This window comes from Vipera berus, assembly GCF_964194415.1.
Source record: "Vipera berus genome assembly, chromosome: 15".
In the NCBI taxonomy this organism is placed as follows: Eukaryota; Metazoa; Chordata; class Lepidosauria; order Squamata; family Viperidae; genus Vipera; species Vipera berus.
The window spans coordinates 1,392,882-1,414,459 of record NC_138218.1 but is presented as its reverse complement, the minus strand read 5'-3'; the positions used below and the strand labels follow the sequence as shown (position 1 = coordinate 1,414,459).

The following is a 21,578-nucleotide window of genomic DNA, read 5'->3' as shown; positions in this document are numbered from 1 at the left end:
ACCACCGTAAAACAGTGCCTCCCACTCCCAACCCAAGACATCACAGCAAGATACCATGGTCGATGGTATCAAAAGCCGCTGAGAGATCTAACAGGACCAGGACAGAGGAATAACCCCTCTCGGGCCCGCCAGAGATCATCCACCAGCGCGACCAATGCCGTCTCCGTGCTGTACCCGGGCCTGAAACCCGATTGGTACAGGTCCAGATACTCAGTTTCCTCCAGGACCAAAGGGAGCTGCCGTGCCACCACTCTCTCAACAACCTTCGCAAGGAAGCGAAGGTTGGAGACAGGACGAAAGTTATTTAAAATAGCTGGACCCAAGGCAGGTTTCTTGAGGAGGGGCCTCACCACCGCCTCCTTCAAGGCGGCAGGGAAGCACCCCTCACTCAAGGAAGCATTAATAACTGCCAGGAGCCAGCCTCGTGTAACCTCCCGAGCCGCATAAACCAGCCGTGAGGGACACGGGTCCAACAAACACGTGGCGGCACTTAATTTCCCCATGATCCTGTCCACTTCATCCGGAGTCACAGGATCAAACTCCTCCCAAATGTTGTCGGCCAAACCCATTGCTTCCCCCTCGTCCGACGCTGCCCAGTCGGAGTCCAGACCAGCCCGAATCTGAGCAATTTTATCCACCAGATACTAACTAAACTCCTCGGCCCGTCCCCTGATTTAAAAGGGAATGGGTCACCCTAAACAGGGCGGCCAGGCGGTTATCTGCGGACGCAATGAGGGTGGCAAAGTGAGCATGCTTCGCCACCTCCATTGCCACAAGATAAGATCTAGAAAAGGATCTTAACTGTGTTCGGTCAGACTCGGACCGACTGGACCTCCAAATGCTCTCTAGGCCCCTCCTTGCTTCTTGGCCAAAATTACCAGAGGGAGGGGGTTTCTGGAGCCTGTGGGGGGGGGGAGCTGAGACTAACCCCTTGGGCCGCTGGGTGCCCCCCGCCAGGCCCTGAGCCCTCCCTAGGCAGGCTCCGTGACTGCCTTGTTCACCCAAACCAGGTTCCTGGCATCCAGGCAAAGCCGCTTGGATGCCACCCTGAAAGCACTCACGCCAGGCCGCGATCCTGCTGTCAACCACATTAAATCCCACTTTTTATTCCGCCGTAGGGTGACTGTCTGCGATGCGCAGGACACCAAGAGTACCATAGAGAAAGGAAAAGGACGAAGAAGCGTCGACACCAGAAAAGATACAGTCATACTATTAAGCAATACAAGTTCATACAGAGAAATTTTCCAGATAAAAAAAATTTTTTACACTTAAGTAACTGTACACATATTGTGAAATTTGCCAAATGGTTTTAAAAAGTAAAAACGAAAAAGGGTCACAGAGCTGGTTCTTCTTTTTTGGGGGGGGGAGGGGGGGGGGCTAAGAGAGAAAAAGCCTTGAGGTTTTCACCGCGATAGCATCCACCAGAGCAAACAGGAGGGGAGGCTCTGGAAGCTGGGCAGGCAGGGGACAACAAGGGACACATTTATTTGGTCGCACTGAAAATATTCTCCTCTTTGCTGATGCGGCGTATCGTTAAGCACTGAGCTCCTCTGCCTTAGCTGGCTCTTAAATAAGAACTTTAAAAAGATTCACCTTCTTTCTAGCTGGGGGGGAGGGCAACCAAACATACCCCCCCTCCCCGCAGGGACGATAGCCTTCTCTGAGAAAGCCAAGGGGTTCCCAACACAAGGGCCGGGCCATTCTCCATCAGCCGAGGCTGCGTCATCGCTCCAGATCTCCTGCTAACGCGGCTGAAACGTGGTTTTTTTCCCCCTTTTTTAAAAAACACAAACACAAAATACCCTCCAATTTTATGGACGCCACCCCAACAGTCTCTACGTGATGCCGGTGCCAAAAGCACTTAACAGTCACTCTTCCAAAGTTTAATCGTTTTGTCGTTCTCTAGGGCTGCAGAGGCAATGATGTTTTCGGTCGGATGGCAAGCCGTGGAGATCACGACGTCTGTTGGGAAAGAGGGACCAAGATGCCCGTCACCAGCCAACCCCCGCCTGGCTCCACTCGGGGCTGCCGACCCAAGGAGCCCTGAGGAGAGCCCAGTACCCACCTCCACCGTTACCGCTGAAGGGCTGGGTCCCTCCTTGGGCTAAAAGAATCCCAGGCACGGCCTCAGCCCATTGGCTGCCATTAGCCTCCCTCCATCGCGGCCAGAGACGCCGGGGGTAAAGAACCGCGTCACGTGGACACCGAGCGGCAGCTTTGCAGGTGGGGAAAGCTTTCCTTGTGTCCTGCAGGTGCTTCTCCCCATTCTCCCCCTGGCCGGGGGCGGGCTGGTGGTGGACAGCCACCAAGGAGCGGGACCGGCTAAGACCAGTACTTGCAACTGGACAGTCACAAGTGCGTTAACTCTGCGGCCAGGGGCACTGTGTTCTTATGGTTCTAGTCAACGAAAGTGTGTGGCACCATCTCATTTTTTATTAGCAGTAACGCTAACCGTGATCATACGCCAACAGTCCTGGGTCTGGGGGGAGGCCCAACTACTTCAAGGAGTCCTCAACATTCCCACCCAGCCCAAGGGTCAAGGAGACCCCCGTGGCCACTTGCAGCTTTACAGCAGGGAAAACCCCAGCCACGGGAACCAAGCCCACTAGGGCCCTAGGGCGGGAAGCGGGTTCCTCCTGGGGCACCCCTCGAGCAGGAGGGAGGGAATCCTGATGGCAAATATTGGGAGCAGCCGGAATAATGCAGGATTGGGGCCCCAAAGTCCTAGGATACAGCAGCAGGCCCTGAAGAGGCGCCTTAGATATGTGCTTGGCATAAAGCTGGGAACGGCTGTCGCCAAAGCCGCAGCCGTTTCTGGCCGAGGCCTGAGAGCCCAGCAGGAAGCCGGCCGCCTCGCCCGCCCACGCACGCCTACCTGTGTGCCCTTGCAGCTTCTGTACAATCTCTTTCGTTTGGAGGTTCCAGATGTAGACCAGGTTGTCCTCCGAACCTGACACGATCCACTAAAGGAAAGAGAGGCATTCAGAACGGGGGGGGGGGGGGCAGCCCGGGTGGGTCCCCGGTGACCAACTGCAGATCCCAATGCAGGGGCCACTTCTCAGCCTCCTCCTCCTCCACCCCATCTTCCAGCCACCCGTCGCCCCCTCGGAAACGGGGCTCCAGAGCCGGTTTTCTAAAATAGCGAGACCTCAACAATGCCCATCCCAAGGAGGGCAGCAGCCTCCCGGCTTCAGAGTCGCCGCCCTGCCGGTCCATCGCAATCCCACTTTATGTGGCCAGTTCTTATGTGGCCAGGTCGTTCCCTGGAGAGGAGCTGCTGCTGCTACCTTACTCGACCTCGTCCCCTCACCCAGGCCCCGCCCCTGAGTTCGAATGCTGCTCTGCACTGATGAAGAAAACGGGGGGGGGGGGTCCTCCTGGGCAACTCAGAAAAGAGACCCTCACCTTTCCACCAGTAACAGAAAAGTTGGCAAAGATGCAATACTTCTCATTCTTGTGGCCCGTGTAGGTCTTGAGGCACTGGAAGAAAGAACGCCAGAGAACCACCTATCACGCCTCAGCAGGAGAGCCAAGGCAGGGGAAGACCACTGCCGTGTGCGTACGTGTGTGTTGTGTGTATCCTCCCTCTTATCTAACCGCTGGACAAAGAGGAACCTTTTGCCCCAGATACAACGTCCGCACCCTCCTCAACTCTACAGTCTCCCAAATTTTAGTGGTCTGGGAATATTCAAAAACTGGACTTGGAGGCTACTTGCCAAGCTGCATTGATTTCACATTATTGTTGAATTAAGCTTCTACCATGGGAGGACAGCAGCTGATGTGCTTTCTCAGACTGAGGAGAGAGCCGCTCACTTCCGCAGAAGCAGGCATGGGCCTGAGGCTAACCCTAAGCCTTCCCGGAGTTTATCGGAGCATCTTCTGAATTAAACGCAGGAACTCACCTTCCCTTTGCTGTAGTCCCAAAGCTTGAGAGTGCTGGAGACAAGGAAACACTCCGGTTAGCAAGGCCCACAGAATGACTCGCCACAACCGACCTCCAGCTCTCTTGCGGCCCATCTCCCTTTACTCCCCCCACCAGCCCGTAAGGGAATATTTATTTCAATTTTTTTGCCTGTGTCTACCTGTTTGTTCACACCACCTGTTTTTCCCCTTCTTGAAAGTGTTTTAAAACCACACCCAAATATTTATTTTTTGGAGTTTATATTTCACCTAATCCCTTCACACTTTGGAGGCTCCTAGGCTGCTACTCCTAAATAAGGAAACTAAATAAAGAGCTGTTGGGAAAATAAAGGGAGAAATGAAGTTGGGATTGCCCACCAAATTGCCTGAGGGGAGGAGGGGACAACTGCAGACCGAGGCCTCTTGGCGACCTGCGGGGCAGTTTGAGCCAAGGGCTGCTCCTCAAGGAGGACCAGGCAGCGCCAAGGAAAAAGCTGAAGCTATTTTTTAAAATATTATTCTCCAGTCATGCGCTTAAAATACCATAGTTCCCTTTCTGACACTTTTACAATTACAATTTGGCAAGAACCCCTGGAGGTTTTGGGGGCAACTCGGCTCCCCGGGTTTTTGCGCCCAGCCTAGGAAACCAAGGGCCAGGCTGGCCCGGAGCTCTCCAGGACCAGATCCATTGGGATCTTCCTCCCATCCCCTCGGTCAGCCCTCCCCTCCTCCCTGCTGCCATTTCCTTTGGAAAATCAGAATGGAATTCTTTGGCTCTTACTTATCCAGAGTTGCTGCTAGAATATATTTGCCATTTGGGGAGAATTTCACAAATGACACAGGGGGATTGTCGTCATCTGAAAGAGAGAAAGAAAGAAAGCCCTGTTTTCGGTACCGCCTGGTGAAATGGGGATTTGCCCGAGCCAATTCCTTTGGGAGAGGAGCCAACTCACCAATCAACGTTTTCAAGCACTGGCCAGAAGCCGTGTCCCAGATCCGGCTGCAATGCCAAGGGAGTCACATTAGAAAAGCTGAGGGGGGGGGGGGGGAGATGACAAGATGGATGGACCACACACACACACACACACACACACACACACACACACACACACTTACACAGAGCACAGCACAGCCAGGGCACTCCGAATGGAAATGGAACAGACCCTGAAGTCTGGTAGCATTCTTTCATTTGGTTTGACAGGAAACGCAGACCCAAAAGGCCAAAAACTGTTTCTCAGCACTGGCACATTTTAGAGCGAAGGACTCAGAACGTCTTTTTTAAGAGTAAGCCTTCAGAATTTCCCTCCAGAAACACTTTTATTCTGAAATGGAAACCAGGAACACTTCCGTGCCCAACGGAGGCCAGAAGGTAGCTAAGCAGGGAATGGGGAGGGGGGCCCGGGGCGATTAGAGTGGGCTGGGCTCAAAGGTGGCCACGGCGGCTACGGAGGGTGGGCTCAGGCAGGCTGAGGGGCTGGGTACATGCGGTGCCCCCTTAAGACCCTTTGGGTTTTTCTCAAGAGGAAACCAGGAGCCAGTAAAACATTCCAGGCTTCAGTGGCATGAGTGCCACCCATCCCACTCCTGTCATTAAGCCGAGGAGGAGGAGGAGGAGGAGGAGGAGGAGGGGGGGGGGCATCGAGCCCATCACGGCTGATTTTCGGTGGTGCTGAGATTCTGATTTTTCATGCTTCCAGCCCGGGATTAGGAAGAGGGGGACAACGGACACATCATTTGTCATCGAACAATGGCAGTTTCACCTCTTCCTCCGTTTTCATTTCCCTCAACAGACGTCAACCCCCAGGAGATCCAGTCCACGGCCGGATAGACCAGATCCAGGCCAACCCTGCTTTTATTGGAGCTGCCTCTGAGGAGAGGGCCTGGGCAGTCTGTCGGATGGGCCTCGGATTCAAGGGGGGGGGGGGGCTCTGCCTGAGCCCCTTCTGAACATTGCTCCCCTTCTCAGAACTTCAAAATGTTTCTGCCCCCCGTACTTCGGGAACGGGCCCTGCCTGTCTCCACCACAGACAGCCAGGCGCTCCCCAGGAAACCCACTGAAGACAGGAGCAGCCCGGGAGCGCAAAGGCTCTTCTCCCCGGGCTCTGAGGAGGGCCTGACTCCCACCCACGAAGCTGTCATTAAGAAGACCCGGGGGGGGGAGGCACAGTGGACAGAGTGCAGCACTGCAGGCTCCTTCTGCTGACTGCCGGCAGTTCGATCCTGACCGGTGCCAGGTTGACTCAGCCTTCCATCCTTCCGAGGTGGGTAAAATGAGGACCCAGATGGTTGGGGGCAAGAAGCTGACTCTTACATGCTGCTTTGAGAGGACTGTAAAGCACCGTGAAGTGGTATATAAGTTCAAGTGCTGCTGATACCTCGCTGCCATTCCTCCAAATTAGAATCTTTCTTAAGAATCGGTATCATTTGAAATAAAAATAGAAATTTAGGCAGGACGTTCATTTTCACTGCTGCGATCCGTCCCAACAAGGACAATAAATTTGTTTGGGCAGGGAAAAGGCCACGAGTTAAACTTAAGATTATGCAGGATACTCGTGAGAGAGGTGGTCTTAAAATGCCCAATCTTAAACTATATTATGAAGCTGCTGCATTAGTAGGAATAAGTGATTGGATTAATTTGACACAAGAGAGATTATTAAATCTTGAGGGCCACGATTTGTTGTTTGGCTGGCATGCATATTTGTTGTATGACAAGAAGGTAGACAATGTGTTTAGAGTGCATATTCTAAGACAGGCATTGTTGAGAGTTTGGAAGAAGTATAGACATAAGCTAGATTGTAAAATACCACTGTGGGCAATTCCAAAACACGCAATAGAAAATATACATGCTGGTTTCAAACATGATGTGACTACGTACAAGGAGATTCTGAGCTTGGAAAGAAATGTCTGGAGTTTGAAATCATATAGCCTCTTGCGAGAAGAGATGGTTGTTCAAAATTGGTTTCAATATACTCAGCTACGGGCCAGGTGGAAAGAAGACCAGAAAATTGGTTTTACAATGACTGATGAAAATCTGATAAAACAAATTAGAAATCAGGGTCCCACACATATCAAACGGATATATCTTGCATTGATAGAAATTGACTCAGAAACAGAGCTTGTTAAAGATTGTATGATTAAATGGGCCCAAAATATTCAAGAAGTTGTTACAATGGATACGTGGGAAAGGATTTGGGTGAGGAACGTAAAATTTACACAAGCTCAAAATCTAAGAGAGAATTTTTACAAAATGTTTTATAGATGGCATCTAGACCCTAAAAAGCTTGCAAGTATGTATCCGAATTATCAGCCTAAATGTTGGAGGTGCGGTGACGAAGACGCAACATATTTTCACATATGGTGGACTTGTAAAAAGGTTAAGGCTTTTTGGATAAAAGTCTGGTGGAATATGCAGAAGATTTTTAAACAGAGGATAAAGTTTTGTCCGCAACTTTTTTTGTTGGGAATAATTACAGATGCTACAGTTGTGGACACTAAGTTGATGTTGAATTTAATTACGGCAGCAAGACTTTTGATAGGTCAGTATTGGAAGAAAGAGGAACTGCCGACTATAGGAGAATGGACTTTAAAGGTTTCTGACCTGGCAGAGATGGCAAAGATATCGGCCTATTTGAAAGATCATTCGCAAGAATGTTATATTATGGAGTGGAGAAAATGGATTGAGTATATCCAGAACAAATATGGGACTAAAAAGTTTCATGTAGCATTTGAATAAGTCTTCCCTTCTTTTCTCTTTTTTTTTCTTTTTTTATATATTTTATATTAATAGTGTTTGTAGTTATCCTATATGAGCTAGAGAGTGATAGATTTTAGAGTTTACGGTTGTTAGCATATGATTGTTTATGATTCTTTTTTTTTGTTTTTTATACCTTGTACTTAGCTCTGGGAAGTCGGGGGGGGGGGAGGGGTAAGGAGGGAGGGATAGGGGAGGGGTAGGGGGGTTTGTTAAAGATAAAATGTATGATAAAACTTTTCAATAAAAAAAAAAAGTTCAAGTGCTGCTGCCATTGCCCAGCTCTCTATCCTTGGGGCAGGAGGCCCAGCGGCTGCCAGCCTCCCTGGCTCTGTGGGGTGCCCCAAGGAGCAGGACGACTCACCCTGCCAGTCCCATTGGCTTTAATGGAGCACGTTGGGGTTGCTTCTTACTAATTCTGTGCAGGGCTTTTGGATATAACCAAATTTTGCCCTGCACCACTGTTTTCTCTTCAGCGTCAGGGTGAAGAGACCTTTTCAAATTAAAGCTTTCTCTGGAACAAAGGAACTCTGCTGCGCTTTCTTTTTACGGCCCCCTCCGAACAGGAATGAGGAATGGGGGGGTGCTCTGAGGGGGGAGCCTTGGTGTGGTGGGAGATGCTGGCAAAAGAGGGTCAGGCCAAGAATAGGCCCCATCCTGAGGGGTGGGGGCAGCCAGCACTCCGTCCTAAACCCCCTCCCTCCTGCCTGACCATTTGCTCTTCAGAACTGCCAGGTTTTGTTTCCCACCAGGGAAACAGCCCAGAGGAGGCAGGGGAGGGCCAGGTGGCAGAAGCCAAGGGTGCCTTCATGTGTCTGGGGCTCAGTGGAGGCCGGAGGTCTTCAGGTTCCAGTTATCCAAAAGAGCAAACCAGCCCAGTTTGCACAAATATACGGCTTGAGCCTCGGCACAGGCTGAGGAACTCTTGGGCCAAGCCAAGAGCCCAGCTCCAGGCCCCAAAGCTTCTCCGGGAAGCCGCCCTCTCCCACAGGGCCCCAGGGCTGTCTGCCAAGGCTCACTGCACGGCACAGAAAGGGCAGCTTCAAGCAGCCCAGGGGGGAAAGGAAGGCAACACAAGAAGACAGGAAGGAAGACAGTCCTCCTTCGAAAGGACTCCCCCCCCACCCCCCAGGCCATCTCCAGGGCACTGGGGTCTGGAGGAAGAGCCAAGCAGAGCCGGGAATGAGGCCAGGGTTGCTTGACCCCAACTCAATTCAAAAGGTTATAAGGGAGGGAGGTCCACCTCTGCAGTAGCAGGAGAAGGCCCCATCTCTCTGGGCTCAACGGTGGGGTTCCTTTGCCTGCAATTTAGGGCTGAAGGTGGGAAGCGAGCCTGTGTGCCTTCAATGGACTTTTGCCGCATGGCAAGAAAGGCCACGGCCGCCCCTTAAAATCGAGGCTGGAGTCACAGTGCTAATTCAAGGAACATGTCCCCCCCCAAGGCCCAATGGAAGAATGGCTGGTGCTCTGCCCAGGCAGCCTTGGCCCAGCGCTGCAGGCCTTTCCTTGCTCTCTACTCACCAAAGACCATCGTAGCTGCTAGACACGATCAGGGAGCCATCGCGGTTAAAATGCACCTGAAGGCAAGAAGAGACACTGCTATTTGAGGGCAGAGCGCGAACCAGCTCTGGGGCCACCCCCCTTTTGCCCCAGAGAGGAAGCCCCCCCCTCTTCTCGGCCGAGACTCCCCAGGAAATGTTCAACCCCTCCCTCTCAAGAGAACGTACGGCAGAAACGGGGTCCGAGTGGGCTGGCAGCGTTTTCAGGCACTTCCCCGTTTTGACGTCCCAGATCCTGACGCTTTCGTCAAACTGGAAATGAAGCAGAGAGTCAGAAACTGCGTTTTGCCGATCCCCAAACACAGAAGGGCTTCTGCTTCGGCAGGGGAGCGTTCCTTGCTCTGAGGGAGGCCCGTCCCCCCCCAGCCCCAGAAAGAGCAAAAAGCAGCAGTTCCTGACTCGGGGTGCCCAGAGTGCCTCCATTTCACTGAGACTCGCCCCAAGAGACTGGTGGGGCTTGGGAAACCCTTCTTCTTTCCCCCGAGTGCCTCCCAGGGCAGGTCACCCCCAGGCCTCCTTCCAGCAGCGTCCATTTAGGGAGGGGGCACTAACTGAAGATGCCAAATTCCCCCGTGGAGGAAGACGCTCGTGTGGAAACGCTTAATTTCTCTGCATGAAACGGCTGTTGGCTAAAAGGGAGGGGTGAGGCTATAACTAATGAATACCTGAGCTATAACTTTCAGGAAAATAGAAAAGGAGCAATCCAAATTCTACTGGAATAAGGTAGAAAGTAACGGAGTATTTTGAAAGGGTTATTTTGCTGTAAGACTTGACATCTGATATCTCCCGCTCTATCTGTCACATACATTACATTTAATTAACAAGCTTCTGCCACCTATGTAGAAAATAACCAGGAAGAAAGAGAGGTGACACCAGACCTTCATCCTACATCCGAGTGCCCACCTGAGGCTGGGAACCCAGAAGGATCCAGGGGCGGGGAGGGCTACGCGTGGGACCTCTGAAGGAAGAGCTGCACCCCTGGAAAGCTAAGGAGGCCCACCTGGCCGCAGCTGCCGAGACCCCCGTGCATTTCTGCCCAAAAGGAGAACAAGTCTTGCCCAGCTAGATGCTTACCGATCCCGAGACGATGAGGTTTGACTGAGGGTTGAAATTGCAGCAGAAGACATAGTTGCTGTGCCCCTTCAGAGTTTTTAAGCATTTCCCCTAGAACAAGAGAGAGAGAAAAAGCTCTTTGCAGAAAGAATCAAAATGGACTCGGATGATAATGTGATGCTGAAAGGGGGCTGGTGAAACACCTTGTTCTTTTGTCAGAGCTCTGGGTGGGAGGCGAAGTGAATCCAGGTCTACCCAAATTTCCCTCCTGGAAAATGGGAGACGGGGAAGGCCTCCTTTGCGATTCGGAACTGGCAGATAAAGCTGACCTGGGCTTTTGACAGGCATCTTTCTTCAACAGAATTTGGCATTTTGCTTGGTGCACTCACACCGCAGGGCCCCTAAAGGAGGCTGCCCTTCCAGACAAACCACACAAGGCTGTGCTTCCTCCGACCTAGCCAGACTGGCTGAGGAAGCAAGCAGGACTTCTTGACCACCGCTTCGGCATCACCAGACCACCCCTTTATCTTCAGTTACCTCTTTAGTGTCCTTCTTGTTTTTTTGCCCACAGGACAAGCATTAGTGCAACACTATCAGAACCCTATCTGGTATAACGAACAGAATCTTATTCAAAAATTTCAGATGGGAAAGTGGTCAAAGACCAGCCATGACAATTAAATATCTGCACCAACTCTGTCCTTTTCACCCAGTAAAAATCACGCCAAAGTCCCTGTAGGCTTTGTTTCTGCCAAAGAATAACAACAGAATAACAGGGCTGGGAGGAACCTTGCAGGGCTTCCTAGTCCAAACCCCTGCCAGAGCTGGCTGCCCAGTCTCTTAGCCCGCCAGCGATGGAGTCCCCACAACTGATTTTAACAATCACTCATTCTGCCTCTGCTAATCCAGAGTGATTTCAAAACAAAATACATTTTCCCTTTGATGCACACCTCTGGTCAAGAACTGAAAAATAATTCAAGAGACGTGAACTCTGCCATGGGATGGCTGCAGAGCTGGCACCACCATCGCATCCCGGAAAAGCCCCAGAAAGGCCGCTCCTAGTGGGAGGAATGGTCCATGCGCTGGTGGGAGTGATGGGAGGAGGACCTCTCTCCAGTGCCTTATAAATTACTTTGATGAGAGTTTACCAAACATCCTAGAGGACAATAGTGCTCTTCAAGAATTTGACAAGCTGGAATAAGTGGCAGAAACCAACAGGAGATGTCCTATGTTTGGGTGGGAGAAATCAAAGGCCCAGAGATGGAGAACCATTTTGGATCACTGTATGGGCAAAAGGGACGCGGTGGCTCAGTGGGTTAGGACGCTGAGCTTGTCGATCAGATGGTCGGCAGTTTGGCGGGTCAAATTCCGAGTGCCGCGTAAAAGAGTGAGCGCCTGTTACTCGTCCCAGCTTCTGCCAACCTAGCAGTTCGAAAGCACGTAAAAAATGCAAGTAGAAAAATAGGGACTGCTACGGTGGGAAGGTAACAGCGTTCCGTGCGCCTTTGGCATCTAGTCATGCCGCCCACATGACCACGGAGATGTCCTCGGACAAGCGCTGGTTCTTTGCCTTTGAAACGGAGATGAGCACCGGCCCCTAGAGTTGGAAACGACTAGCACGCATGTGCAGGGGAACCTTTACCTTTACTTATGGGCAAAAAGGACCCGGATGTCTCGGTGGATGACAACCGGAGCCCAAAGCCAATGCAATCACAGGCCACGTTAACAGAGGACAAGCCAAGCCTCAAGATCAAGGGATCATCATTGCTCTCTGCCCTCCGGTGGGCAGCCCACGCTGAGACAGCTGCATCCAGCTCAGAGAATGTTAAGATGGACACTGACAGAAGGGGAAGTGTCCAGAGAAGACTAAGGCGGCAATGAAAAGCTTGAATAATTGGGGTTCTTAAAAGAAGTTTAATTGGAGAAGAGAAACTCCACAGCAGACATGGCAAACTTGCGACATCACGTGACATTGCGCAACGTATCGGGACGGTTTTGCCATTGTCGGCAGTGGGATGGGCACGGCTTCCACATGACGCATCCGGCCCGTGGGGCGGCAGTTTGACACCCCTGCTCTACAGGGAGACACGGCAGCTGTGGTGAAGTATCCAAAGGCCCATCATTTTTAGAAACTAAACGAAAATTGCTTGAGGCTCCACCAGAAGGTAGGAGCAAGAAACAACGGGTTTTAAGCAGCAAGGAAAATTATTTTGGTGGGCTTCAGGAAAAAAACTCTCAGAATTATGGGCTGTTCATCAATAGAACAGCTGCCTCCTTGGCTGAAGGTGTTTAAGCAGAGTTCGCTGAAGGGCCTCCTAGGAGAATGCTGCAGTAGGGGATTCCTGCACTGAGGAAGGGTTGGATTGGTTGCTTTCCATTCCATGAGAAAGGGACGGAATTCCTTTTCTGCTGGGCAGAAGAGAGATGCTCCGTTAGAACTGCCAAAAGGAAAAGGATCCACTTGCATCTCTAAAAACTCCTCTGCCAGCATTCAAATCTTCTCTCGCTAACGTGCAATCTGAACTGAGTGGAAAAGAAATGCTACACTGGAAAACACAGAATCGTAGGGCTGAAAGGGACCTCGACAGAATTCCCTGCCCTTGGCAAAAGACCTTGCCCCTTCACCTCCTCCTCTTCCTCTCTTCCCACTTCAGCTGTCAAGGGAGGTACAAAGTTCTGGCTCTTGCTCTTCTGGCGGCCTCAACCATTGTTACCTGATGCTCTTGTCATGTGTCTTTCATGTTGTCTCGTCTCCTTTGACCTTCTCCTCCTCTTTTTGTATACGCCTTGTATGGTATGGAAACCCAAGGAATCCTCTCCAGGTGAGCAAACAACTTCACTGGCTATTTTTGTATGCAATTTAAGATTGGTTCTATGCCAATTCTTTCTCTTAGGGTCTCTGGTTTTATCTCTTCTGATCCCTCCTCCAGCAGTTTCCCTCAAAAAACCCAAACGGTTGTCCATTTTTTCTTAAAAGCCTCCAGCAACGGAGCAGCCACAACTCCAGAAGACAAGTTGTTCCACTGATTAATTGTTCTCAGTAAGTTTCTCCTTAGTTCCAGCTTGGATATCTAGCTTATACTCTTCGCTTCTTGTTCTGCCCTCAGGCGCTTTGCAGAATAAGTCAATCCCCTCTTCTCTGTGACAGCCTCTCAAATATTGGAAGACACCTATCATGTCACCCTAATTCTTCTCGACAGGCTAGGCATACCTAGTTCCCTTAACCATTCATAGTATGGTTTAGCCTACATACCAGTAATAATCTTTGTTGCTCTTTTTGAAGTGCAGAGCTAACGTCTTTTTTGTATTGTGGTGACCAGAATTGTACCAGTGGAGCATAAAGTGGTAGCTAGCATCTACTATCCTGTGATCTTGAGGCTCTCCCTCTGTTGATGTAATCCAGGACTGCATTGGCTTTTTCGGCAGCGAACAGGGCTCAATACGCTTAATTCTCTCAAAATCGTTCTGAGTCTTGAGTCTATCTTCCACAAGCGTTAGCAATTCCCCTCGATATCGCCTGCGCGTTTGATAAGCTCCCCTCCTATCCCTTCATCTAAATGTTGAAGAGTACTGGGCAGAAGACAGAGCTTATTTCCCTCCATGTAGATACAGCTCCATTAAAGATTACACGGTGTGTGGTTGGTCAGCCAGTTAGAATCCATCTGGTGGCCATGCTTCCCATCCTATTTTTCTATCCTGCCAAGAAACAGGTTGTGTGCTCCTTTGTCAAATGCTTCACCGGAATCAAAATATACTATGTTCACAGCATTTCTCTGATCCGCTAATTTAGTCACTTTTTCAAAGAAGAATGTAACGTTTGTTTAGCATGATCTGTTTTTAACAAATCCATGCCGGCTTCTAGCAAAGCACCTTATTCATTTCTAGGTGCTCACAAATTCGCTACTTAACTTTTTTAGGATTCGCCCGGGTATTGATGTTGTATCCTGGCTCATAATTCTCTTTTTACTCTCCTGAAGCACTTTTCCATACCGACCAATCAAGGCCAGAAGCAAATCAAGAGGGAGCAGCCTCTTCCTGCCTGCACTCCCTGACTTCCTCCTGGAAGGGGGGTGTGTGAGTAACCAGCAAACTCCCCTTCTGTGTTTTTACAATACAATAAGATTTTTACGTACAATAAGATTAAACACCTCTGAAATCATCAAGTCTCTTAGTAAAGGTTAACTGATCTTGGAACCGCCGAAGGAAACCCCCTTCAGGTTTCCCTACTTCATTAAGGTAGAGAATTAAGCACTGAAATTGAGTCTGACTGGGGGGGGGAAAGGGGGGGATCAGGGCATATGCCAGGCATGGCACGAAGTGCATCTCCAAAGGCAAAGTTCTTGGGCATTGAAATCATTCAATCAGAAACTTCTTACCGAGCTGACGTCCCAAATTTTGAGGGTTTTGTCATCCGAGGCAGAGACAAGAAGATTAGAATCAGATGACCAAGCAACATCAGAGATGCCCTGCAAAACAGAAAAAGTGCCTCTGCGATAACTTCACCACCCAGAGTTTGGGTTAACACCTTGGAAAACGTTATCCCTCCCCAGCAGCTGGCACTACCAAGTACCCTGGGTGATCAGGAGACGCTCGTGAGAAGTCAGGCTGCTAGGAAACCTCGGGACATTTGGAAGTTTAAAACAAAACTGCCATCTCCTTTGTAACACCTACGCAGACGCCAGAAAGAATTAGCTCGACTTGTAGAAGCCTCTGCTCAGGAGGGGACAGGCTCACAGGTGTATCTTTCCACACACCGAAGGATGTTTCTGTACAGCACACTCCTCCAGCAAGCGCTTCACTTGACGTAACTCCTGAGGTGTCCAACTACTCCTCACTAGAGGTTAGGGAAGTGCTTTCAAAATCTCTTTCCCCGTGTTTGTGGTCAAACATTAATCCAGAAATCTCTCTTCCCACGGGAAGTTTTTTTGTCCTCAAATGTCCTCTCTCTGGTGTTATGACCCACAGACCACCTCAGTGATAGACCTGAATAATCAAGCCAGACTGTAACTTCCTCCTCACGGCTTATTACAAGGCCTCCTTGGAAAGGAGTCTGCTGTATCTCGGGACCACCTCAGTTAAATCTGCAAGGAGCATCAAAGTTCCATCCTGTGTATCAGACTTACCAGTTTATGTCCAGACATTGTTTTTTCAAACTTGCCATCATAAGCACCCCAAATTTTAATAAGCTTATCAGCCGCTGAAAAAAGGGGAAAAAAAGTGAAAACGACCGATTATAAAGGCCAAGTCAGTCTGCCACCCATAATTTTGTTTGCTGCGAAAGCAAGTAGTCCTCATCTCATGTTGTTTAGTCATCATTTGAAGTTATGATCGTGCTGAAAAAGGGCTCCTTAGAACAGGTAGTGGCCCTCAGAGCGCCCCGGCAGTCTCACGACTGAAATGTGGGCCCTTGGCAACTGGCACACAATTCACCCAACCCAGGGAGAATTGGGGGAAAGCAGGGCAGCAGCAGGAGGAACTTCTTTCCCACTGGGATGACGAGAGAGGCTCAGTCCCGTGGTGGCGAACCTGTGGCACGCAGAGCCCTCCCTGTGGGCACATGTGCCATCGCCCCAGTCCCAGGCCTTCAGCTGGGTTTTATAAAACCTTTTCGCTTTAGGCCTCTGCTGCCGTGTGCAAGGAAAAAAAAGTTTCAGTCAATTTCAACTTCTCGCAGGAAAAAAAAGATCTCGCAAAGTTGGAATTGATTGAACTTTTTAGTCCCACCCAGTCTGCCATTACCACTGCAGCCACGCCCACCCAATGGGCCACGCCCACCTGGCACCCGACAATACATAAGTGGGTTTTGGGTTGCCGTTTGGGCACTCGGTCTCTGAAAGGTTCGCCATCACTGGCTTAGTCCAACCAGCAGGGTCACCCATGAAGTATTGTGAAGACAGCTTCACAGAAATTTCACTTTCATCTTTACAAATGTCCAGCCTACAAATCCGTTCACAGTGGGCTGATAAAAGAATTCCAATATTCGGGGGCTTCCACTCACTTTCACCCAGTCCAGATCATGGAGAACTGGAATATATTGTGCAAAATTATGAAATGTTTACACCAATCATAAAAATACTTTTGCTTGATACAAGACTGAGCATTATAAACAGCCTTAAGAAATCCTAATTCTGAAACGATGACCTGTCGTATCAAGAACATCTTTTCTTCAGTTAAAATGTCATGTATAACAACGCACAATTAAAAATATAAATAAGAAGCAGATGATCAAACTCCTGCATTTTAAAATATAGCAACTTATTGATATTGCTTTAAACAGTTCAAATATCTGAACCTGATACAAGCCAGCTTCCCAGAGATTCCACAACTGGGGCCCTTGGAGAGAAATACTAGGTTTCTAGCTGCTTCAACTGCGGTGGTGATTGCGGAAGATCTGAGGACGACACACCAGGGGTCTTCTCTGGAGCCAGCCCAGCCGGAACCCCTGCACGTCCAAGGACACTGGTGGGGTTCTGAGTAACAATTTGCTCAGAAGGAAGGCCCCACGCTGTGACGCAAATATCCATAAATGTAAAAAAAAATATCACACACTTGGCTTCCCCTTCAACTGGGATTACATGCTGTAGTAAGGAGGGAGCAGAAGGATACTCACAAGAACTAGCCAGCCACTCCCCGTTGGGACTGAATTTTACAGAGGAGACGGCCTTGGTGTGTCCTGCCAATGTGAATTTCAGGGCATAGTTTGGCTTCACAGGTGCAGGCTGGCAAAAGAAAATCATGTTAGTTCCAGAAATAACTTGTTCTCTTTACACACGGCCAAGCCCAGCCTACGCAGTTCTTTGGCCACCACTTGCCAGGCACTTCATGACTGCACAGGGTCCCCCCAAGCCCAGCTCCCTCTGTACCTCCCTCCAGGCAGCAAAGGGACAAGGACTGGGGTCTTGGCAGACAGCTCTGTGTGAAGGCTGCCTTGGCTTTACAGAGGTCAATAATCCCAATGAAACAATAACTGGGAGATCTTTTATTTCGTGGCCCATCACATCAGCCTCGTGACCACAAAGACAAGTCCCCTAAGTTTTACTGCAATGCTTTCAGATGGCTCTGAGGGTTGGAGGAGAGCAAGTGGCCTAAAGTCATCCAGGCAGCTCCCACACACGAGAGGAGATTAGCATGGGTCTCAGTCTGGCTTCTAATCCAGCCCCTTAACTGCTAGACCAAACTGTCTTCTAGGATCCTTTTATTAGGATTTATCAGATTAACAGAAATATGTGAAAAGAAGATGGCGCAAATGCAGGTACCGAGGCACTTTTGAAATCTGCTCCTTCACAAATTGTAAGACAGTTTTAATAAGTGTCTATAGTGAAGCTTTTTGTGCAGAAGCCACGTACCTGCAAATGCCAAAGGCTGCCTGGCAGGGAGGCGGTGACATTTGCACCCTCCCAGCAAAGGAGCTGGAAAACAGAGCTGGATTAACCGGAACTAGGTTCCTTTGCAACAGCACGTTCTGACCACCTGGCAAAGCTGTTAACTGTCAGAAATCCAAAACTCTGTGGTTTCCTCTTAAAAACGTTTTACTGTCCTGATTAAGATGAATTTATAGGCTATTCAGGTATAGCTTGCATCTTTCCAAGAACTTTTTTAAGAAAAACTCTACACTCGAGAACGTTACAGGTAGGAATTGCGGCTCAGTTCTAGAGCACAAGGATAGAAGAATTCCGGATAAAAGAATTGCAGGCTGCATTGCTAGAAAATGTCCATTTGTGTCTGGTTCTATTCTTAGTTGTTGACGTAAGTTGTTTTATTTAAGTTATGCTTTGTTCTATTGGTTGCAGATACAGAGAGTCAACAGCAATTGGGACCAGAGCTGCAGTTGTTAAGTGACAGTCCCAAAATGTGACATCATATGACCATGTCACTTAGCACTGGCAATTCCAGCAGTCCCAGTTGCAATTGATAACTGAGGAGGCACACCTCTGACTTCCTGCTGGTTTCCTTATTGACTTTGCTTGTGGGAAGCCAGCAGGGAATTGGGAATCACGATCACGTGACCACAGGGACCCTGTAACAATTGGAACTACAAGGACCCATTGGCTAAGCAAATGGGCATTATCTGAGAACTGCCTGCATCTCAAAAGTTTGATCAGTAATTAGAATAGAAATAAAGGTGTATTTTTATATACGGCACATTTTCAGATGCCCTACGTGCATCTCTTTATTGTAGTAGAACATTTTTGTATTTCCCTTATTTTTTCTTTATCTTGGATTTATGATAACATAATTACTTGATATTGCTGGAATCAATAAAGTTCTGACAAAACGTTACTAGAATATAAATATGTGAACTCAATGATTGCAAAGTTGCTGTTGCCATTACACCTGTCACGTACTGGGACAATAGCCTGTTTCTCCTGTCAGATATTGTTTATGCTCAGATACGATGGCTCCACGAGCAACTAAATCCTACAAGCGAGAGGAGAGGTAAGTATTCTGAACCATCCTCTCAGCAAAACGCAGGTTTTCATGCTCCTCGGACTTGGACCTCCAGGCAGAACGGGCCAGCAGCTTTGCACTCACCTTGCTCTGATTGGTTGAGGAGGAAGGAGCCGACTGCGGTTTGGCCGATTCCGCATCAGGTTTCTTCTCTTCCGTAGCCATGACGGTGGGAAGCACAAGCCAGGATTAGGCGGTTTCAAAGGAGGGATTTGCCTGTCTCTGGGAAGAGAAAGAGAGGCAGAAAGAGAACGGACATTTTACTCACACGCATCCAAGAGCAGCAACCTGCCTTGGCTGTGCAGATGCAGGGGGCGTGAAGCAAGTGGAGAGGGGCGATGCATCCCAGGACATTGTGAAGCCACCCAACCCCAGCCGAGCTTCTCTCGCCCCGTCCCAGGCAATCAAACCCAGCACGGGCCACGTGTGTGGCATCTTTGATTTTTTTTCCTGCAATACTACGATGTGGCAGACTTCTCTGCTGTAAATTATTCAGGAGGAACCCAAAAGGCATCCGGCTCCAACCAAGATAATGGCGGGGGGGGGGAGGGGAGAACAGCCCTTTCCCAGCAGCTCAGTGTCCGCCCCCCACCCCGGCCCTGGGAGAGGGTGGATTTCGAGTCCCACAATTCCCGGCCATACGCTCGGGGAATTCTGGGGGTTGAAGTCCACCAAGTCCTAAGGGAGGGGAGGGGGGCTCCCACCCAAGAAGAAGGGGGGCTGGGCGAAGGGGGGCCGCGGGGAGGGTCCTCAGGCCAGGCCCGGGGCGGGGGGGGGCTCTCCCCGGCCTTCCCTCCCACGGTCACCGCGGCAGGGAAAGCCTCCCGGCCGGGGCCCGCGGCGCAAGGAGGCCCGCCATCTGGGGCGGGCGAGGGGGAGCGAGGGCAGCGCTTCCCGCCTGAAGAAGCAGCCGCGGCCGGCGGCGCTCCGGGCCCGCCCCGCCGCCCCCGCCTCCGCAAGAGCCCCGGCGGGCGGAGGCCCCAAACGGACCGCCCGCCCAGCGCCGCCGCGTGGAGGCTGCGGCCGCCGGCTGACTCACCGCGGCGCCTCCTCCGCGGCGGGTCGCGCGGGCGGCTCGGGCTCCTCCTCGGGCTCCTCTGCCGCCGCCGCCGCCGCCTCCCTGCGGGCCGCCCGGCGGGAGGGAGGAGGAGGCAAGAGGGAGGGGAAGCCGCGCAAGGCCTCGCGCAGGCGCACTGCGGGCGGTCAGGCGCGGGGCCGCTCTTGCGCTGGGTTTGCCCTGCTCGCGCAGGCGCAGAGACTGCCGGTACGGCGTGCCGGGACATGCCGGGCGGAAGCGCCTCTCGCGGCTACGGCGAGCCGAGCGGGTCAAAGAGGCGCAGGAGCTTAGCCGAGTTCCGCGGAAACTTCCAAGGGTTGGAGGGATTCGCGGTTCGCAGGAAGGGCTGGCGGGGCGGCTCCTTCGGGACTGCTCCCGGAGTCTCGGCCGGGCCCCTCACGGCCAGTGCCCGCAGGCCGGCGAGGGCAAAGGGTTCTCCCCGCCCCCCTTGCGCCACGCACGGCAGGATCAGTTCCCGCCGAAGCTGAACCGTGAGGATCGCGGACAGCCTTCGGCGGCACAGACCGGCGGCATTCGGAAGAGGCTGGTTCTCAGAAGCGTAGTCTTCCACAGGCGAGGTTCGCCTCTTCACACGCACACGCGTTGATTCTGCCGAGGTGTCTCGGAAAGATCCCGTGTCTGAACTGAGCGACAGGAAGAGGAATCCGCTCCACCGCGCCCGCTGCCTGCATCCCGGGGAGGGGGTCGTCCTTCCACGCGCCGTAGCGGAGACGGAAGCGGGCTGAGGGGGGTCCCTCGAGGTGAAGCCGCTGGACCCAAGGATCGTGCCCAATCAGACCGGCCAGGAGAGCAGGGGATCTCTCAAGTAACCAGGTGCTGCGTGAAGCAGGGCTTGACAGGTCACTCGAGAGAAAACTGGTCACCAGGGTAGTTCACGAAGCAGAAGTGCCCCTTACTGACCACCCTGCTGCGTGCTAGGCCAGACGATGCTTCTCAAGGGCAGGTTGAAGCGCTGGCAGTCCTCGACTTACGACCGCTCAGCAGCCCTTTGAAATGACGCTGCCGCTGAAGGAAGGGACCGTCAGGGAAGGTCACAGGCCGCTTCCTTTCTCCTTCCCGGAACCAGGGCCCTGGGCCAGAAAGGGCAGGGGCGATTGTGCGCCGAGTTGGAGAAACAAAGAAGCTCCTCCTTGCGCTCTAATCCAGTTTGCCGCCACCACCACCAGCACCTGGTGGGGAGGGGACCTGGTGCACTGGGCAGCATAGATCCTTTGGGCCTTTCTCTGGCCCAAAGTGCAGGTTCTGCACACGGAGGGGAGCTGCCAGCCTCTTTCACTCGGTTTGCTTAGCATCTGGGAGGCCCGGAGCAGTGGTGGTTGGGTGAGGCAACCATGTGGCCAACTCACTTAAGGACCACAATTTATGATTGTAGCTAGCAGGTTTTGTTACAATTCTAAGTCGAGAATTATACGTGTAGCATTCTGCAATTGTGGCTGTCTAGGGCAGGACCCAAGTCAGGCTAATAGGGGCTGACTCTATCTCGGAGCCTGTGCTTGGCTCAGCTGGTGCTGTGGGGCTTCCCTGATTCATCAGACTTAAAATATTCCATTTTAAGCCACTTGTCAACCTCCAATGATTACATTTAATGAAATAATTCCACATGTATTCAATCATTTTCTCCTCTTGTGAATAATCCTGAATTGAATGAGTGAACAATCTTCTGATTTTATTACTTTACAGTGACCGAGTATCCCCAAGAAGCAGTTGTGGAAATAAATCAATGTTGGGTAGACCTGAACTGTTGAACAACAATCATGTGTACCATGTATACTATAATGATAATTTATTAAAA

At 51.0% G+C, this 21,578-nt stretch overlaps 1 protein-coding gene across 1 annotated transcript; it reads right to left on the bottom strand.

The window, feature by feature from the left end:
- Positions 1-1,194: 1,194 nt before the first annotated feature.
- Positions 1,195-19,910, bottom strand: WDR5 (WD repeat domain 5). The gene is made up of 14 exons (XM_081339936.1): positions 19,748-19,910; positions 18,793-18,930; positions 16,871-16,979; positions 15,384-15,457; positions 14,637-14,726; positions 10,285-10,374; positions 9,379-9,462; positions 9,173-9,228; positions 4,854-4,900; positions 4,682-4,757; positions 3,903-3,936; positions 3,406-3,480; positions 2,876-2,963; positions 1,195-1,962 (listed from the first exon to the last, which is right to left on the bottom strand). The coding sequence occupies exons 2-14, from the start codon at positions 18,871-18,873 to the stop codon at positions 1,862-1,864; spliced, it is 1,005 nt and encodes a 334-aa protein (XP_081196062.1). The 5' UTR covers positions 18,874-18,930; positions 19,748-19,910; the 3' UTR covers positions 1,195-1,861.
- Between the last annotated feature and the right edge of the window lie 1,668 nt (positions 19,911-21,578).

Bases quoted from the DNA above. Each gene is read 5' to 3' on its own strand.
- WDR5 (XM_081339936.1), bottom strand. From the start codon at position 18,873: ATGGCTACGGAAGAGAAGAAACCTGATGCGGAATCGGCCAAACCGCAG. The intron at 4,758-4,853 runs GTGAGTTGGCTC...TCTCTCTTTCAG, and splicing joins GTGCTTGAAAACGTTGATTG to ATGACGACAATCCCCCTGTG. The intron at 2,964-3,405 runs GTGAGGGTCTCT...TCTTTCCTTTAG, and splicing joins TTTCTGTTACTGGTGGAAAG to TGGATCGTGTCAGGTTCGGA.